Raw genomic sequence first — 4,663 nt, 5'->3', positions numbered from 1 at the left:
ATTTTGATGGGTTTAAGAAAGGCACGTCTACGATTGTGCTGAATTATCTCCAGAAAGAATTTTAATTTTAAATTTTTGTAAAAGTTTGTGCATAGTTGACGAAGAATTGCCAACTATAAACATTCAATTTTTCAAAAATCACATTTTTTTGAACCTTAATGAATCGATACTTCAAATAGCATCAGTGGACGCAAAAATCAACGTGCTTCCCAGTTATACTTTTTCAGTGAAGGTGGTCTTCAAAATTGATTGTCTTTAATAAACAGCAAATAGTTTTTCTGAATGTCTTCACATGTCAGAAATTATTTATAAAATGAAATAGTGTCTAATTTTTCAACCTAAATTAAATCAGTTAAAGATTTTGAGTTTTTCTCCAAAAAATTTAAATTTTTCTTTAAATTTCGTGGTCTATTATTTTACCAGAAGTTATTATTTGTATTAAGCAGGTAATATTTGTTTATTTTTTACCTTGTTCATATCTTATTTATTCATAATTAGTGGATAAATTTTGTTGGTAGAATGATCAAATAAGTGTCACTAGCACTGACCAAAAGATGTTTATATTTCTATGATAGTACTGCTTGAAGCTGACGTTGCTGGCCACCTGAAGAATTAAAAGTAAGACAGTATTCAAATCGACTTTAAAGAAAGGTATCCGAAACGAAAAATTGTTATCGGCTATGTTTGCGATTTGAAATGATATCTAGTCAATACGCGTAGTCCAGTTATTGCTTGAAAATACTACCGATGCCCATTCTTTGGCAAATTCAATTTCACCTTGGACTGTGGATATTTAGAAAATGAGTAATAGTAAGAGGATAAGGCATATGTAATCTTGTCTTTCCTTATCGTACTAATAGGAAAATTGATTCCAGGTGTTAATTTCACAATTCAACTTATTGTATTTTACGGTGCAATGCAAAGCTTGTTTTCCCTAGCGATGGTTCGATGCTAAGTGACCATTAAAAGAGGAGTGTGGAAGTGAGGTGCTCACTCAATTGTCTGCAGAAAACTCAACCAATTCTGTAATGAATTAAAACGCAAATGTGGAATGATACGGAAGAATTCATATTTTATTCGCTTCAAAAAATTAAATTGAAATTGGAAAAAAATAAGCTAGATTGCCCAGTCTTTTTGAAAACTTCAACGCAATCACTGAAAGTTCAAGCAATAGTATTTGTAAGATTTATATAGTAATTTTGAGATTTATACATATTATGAGATGATGTTATGAATTAAAATCCAAACTCTACGACGAAATAAACAGTTTTAAATAAACTTAGCTAATTGTACGGTGTTATGCATTCTCCAGTTTTGTTCTCCTGCAAAGCTTCTACCGTTTGCTACACACGGAAAGCAAAAATTGTAGAAAGTTACTTTGCATGATCTTCATGATTAAGAAAACCGATATAGCTGACACTCCTTGGAAATGCTTCACGTTCTCCATGAATTTCACTTCCCTCTTCTTCCCATAAGCAAAATACCTATAATGAGAAAATCTGTTAATCCTGAGGAATGATACATCGACAAGTCAGTCAATTAATTTCTGTTTAATACGATGGAAATTTTGACGTTCGGAAGTCAGCCTTCCATTTTGATTACCATTTACTGATGAACTGCAGGACGAGTCAAAAAGCATTTGAATAATTCTTGCAAACTCGCCTACGAAATTTGGGTTAACCATTTTAAATCTGTTTTGAGAAATTGATATAATGACAATTCAGGTAAAACCTATCTTTTCAATCAAATATTTATTCTGTTACCATAAACATCAACTATTTAGTCCAGTGTAGTTAATCTCTTTTCGCAGCCTTAATTTTATCTTATATATATTTGTCTTCATTTCCTAAAATATGCAGAATTGAAGATCTCAATTTAGTGATGTAATAAAAATTGCAAGGATGCTTACACAAGCTTACCGAGCGAAATAAAAATGCTATGGAGATTCGTGTTCGACTATTTCCCTTTCCATGACGATTGTATATCATATTTACAATTATGCTTCATCCCTTCAAACAATATTGATAACTTTTAGATAGACAATGCAGATTTTTGGAAAACGGTAAAGGAAAAATTAAGTATAAATTTCTGTCACTAAGAGATGAACTGAAGACTGTTGAAGAAGCCTTGGCTTAAAGACATTTATCCAGCCAAGAAATAATCCAGAATACATCGATTTTAACATCTTTAACACTTTTGCAGGCTGTCTTCGATTCAGCTATATTACTCATATAACACACATTATCACTGATGCAACTTCTACAATACAATTTTCATAAACAGAATTAGCATGCCAACTTCATTAATTATTTTCCTAGCACGCTTTTGTATCAGTAAATTCACTTACCTTAAAAAGGTAATACTATTTTAACTAGTAGTGATGGATTCGATCCATAATATGTAATCTGCAAGACGTGGAAGTAGTGCATGACATCATGATGACATCACATCATGACACCATGCATGACATCGCTAGTCAGACTATTCGATATTCTAAATTACTTTTTGGCAAATTCATCCATGGAATAATGGGAAGAGAAGAGATTTTTCAAGAAATCTTGAAGCACCATTAGGATGACTTACTTTTTTACTGAATTCAACCATCGCACTTCCATCTTTGCAAATATTTCCTTTCATGAGTACTGATTGTCTGAATATCGGACTTACGAAACAGAATTTTTGAAAGTGGAAGATTCGGAGAAATTAATATTACACAAGTAATTGCTTTGGGAAATGAAAATGCGAACTTTTATGAATCACTTGGAACAATTGACAGGTTCAGAAAGAAAGTAAATGGTGTCTTCTCTTCCAAATGCGCACAAACTTTCTTTGCATAGTGAAAAGAAGAACATACAAGTATGTTATGCAAATTCAGCAATAATTCAAAAAAAAAAAAAACCAAATGCAACTGGATTTCAACTGTTCATTTATCCATTATTGCCCAGTTCCATTGAATATTTCATCCTTTGTATTAATTAGTATAAAGAAGAAAATTTCGTAGTAAGGAAACAAAAAGTAATGACGAAAATAATCATAAAGTTTCAATTATTTCCTTCCAAATTTTGATCGCAATTGAAAACAGTTTGCTTTTGCCTAGTAAAAAATTTGATATTTTGTTCATGAAAATTTCAGCAAGGGCGAATGAATGTTCGAAATAATTTGATACTGTGAAGAAATGTTTCTGCCACCTAGCTTTAAGGTACAAAATCACAGAATCTTTCAAGACCTTTTTTGTCACCAATAACAACTTGACCAAGGCAAACTCGAAAGTTTGCAATGCTACAATTTGTAAGTAAAAAATAATTATCAGAAAGATAAGAAATGATTATTCAATAACGAAAACCAGTAAAAGGGATACTCACAGTTACTGAAAGCTTTGGATCCAGTATGCTATATATTGATGACTACATCAGCTCTCCAATCAGTTCTTCTCTTTATCAACCCACAGTAAACAATAATCGATTTGCCTTCTCAAGTTTACATTCGTACTTTTCGAATTATTTTGACCTTTTTCATCTTAAATATATCAGTTGTCGTTTTCCACTTTCAATCTTATTTCGATCATCTTTTATTCTCTTTTTTATTTTTATTTCCAATTTTCTTTCTAAAACTAACACTACTACAGTTCATCAAAAATTTCTATGAGATAATTTCTAATTTTTTTCTTGCAAATGTTGAAACTTCTCAACATAAAATTCATTTTACTTTTTTGAAAGATTTAAGATGGAGGTTACTCTCAATCGACCAGACCAAACACAAAACATTCATAAACTAAAATTGAATATGAGATGAAGAGGATGATTGAATACTTGGAACCATATTTATTTGTAACAATTTTTTTGAAGGGAAAAAATTTGCGGGAAATGCTGATGAAATGAAGTTTGCCCTGAGAGATTCAAATATATAACAAAAAAGAAAATAGAAAATTAATTTATGAAAATCTTACATGAGCTGTTTTCCATTGCTTCAACGCTACCTATTCAGAAGTTCAGAAATAATTGGAGATAATCCTCCCTTTACATTAATTTAATTCGACTAATTAAGCAAAACAAGTGAAAAACCAAAATTGTTTCATAGAAAAATAAAAAAAATTTAGATTTCCTCACATTTCTGTTATTATTCTCCACCAGGAATATAATTACAATTAATTTAAATATGAAAATAACATCTAAAAATCTAACACATCTACAAAATTTCCTTGCGAAGTTTAATTCAAAAAGAATTGAACAAGTTTCAGACTCAAATTACACAGACTTGATAAAACCTACTAATTAATTACCTCTTAATTGCAATTATGTATAGATACGACAATAATGAATGTAAAAAAAAAGGAATTTGTAACACAACAAGTTTCTTATTATTTTATACAATTATTTGCTTGCTTGAAGAATTTATTTGTCAAACAATAATCATTTACTTATGTTATGCTTTATTATTATTATCATTATTATTATTACTATTATTATTACTATTATTATTACTATTATTATTATTATTATTATTATTATTATTATTATTATTATTATTATTATTATTATTATTATTATTATTATTATTATTATTATTATTATTATTATTATTATTATTATTATTATTATTATTATTATTATTATTATTATTATTATTATTATTATTATTATTATTATTATTATTATTATTATTA

The 4,663-nt window shown here is 28.9% G+C and overlaps 1 protein-coding gene across 1 annotated transcript; it reads right to left on the bottom strand.

Moving 5' to 3' along the window:
- Nucleotides 1-27: 27 nt before the first annotated feature.
- Nucleotides 28-2,615, bottom strand: LOAG_12807 (hypothetical protein; the record flags this gene model as incomplete). The annotated part of the gene is made up of 5 exons (XM_003148319.1): nt 28-113; nt 203-237; nt 1,378-1,484; nt 2,172-2,259; nt 2,584-2,615. The coding sequence occupies 5 exons, from the start codon at nt 2,613-2,615 to the stop codon at nt 28-30; spliced, it is 348 nt and encodes a 115-aa protein (XP_003148367.1).
- Between the last annotated feature and the right edge of the window lie 2,048 nt (nt 2,616-4,663).

This window comes from Loa loa, assembly GCF_000183805.2.
Source record: "Loa loa unplaced genomic scaffold supercont3.737, whole genome shotgun sequence".
Taxonomy (NCBI): domain Eukaryota; kingdom Metazoa; phylum Nematoda; class Chromadorea; order Rhabditida; family Onchocercidae; genus Loa; species Loa loa.
The sequence above is the reverse complement of the archived record's forward strand: the minus strand, read 5'-3'. Positions and strand labels throughout refer to the sequence as shown.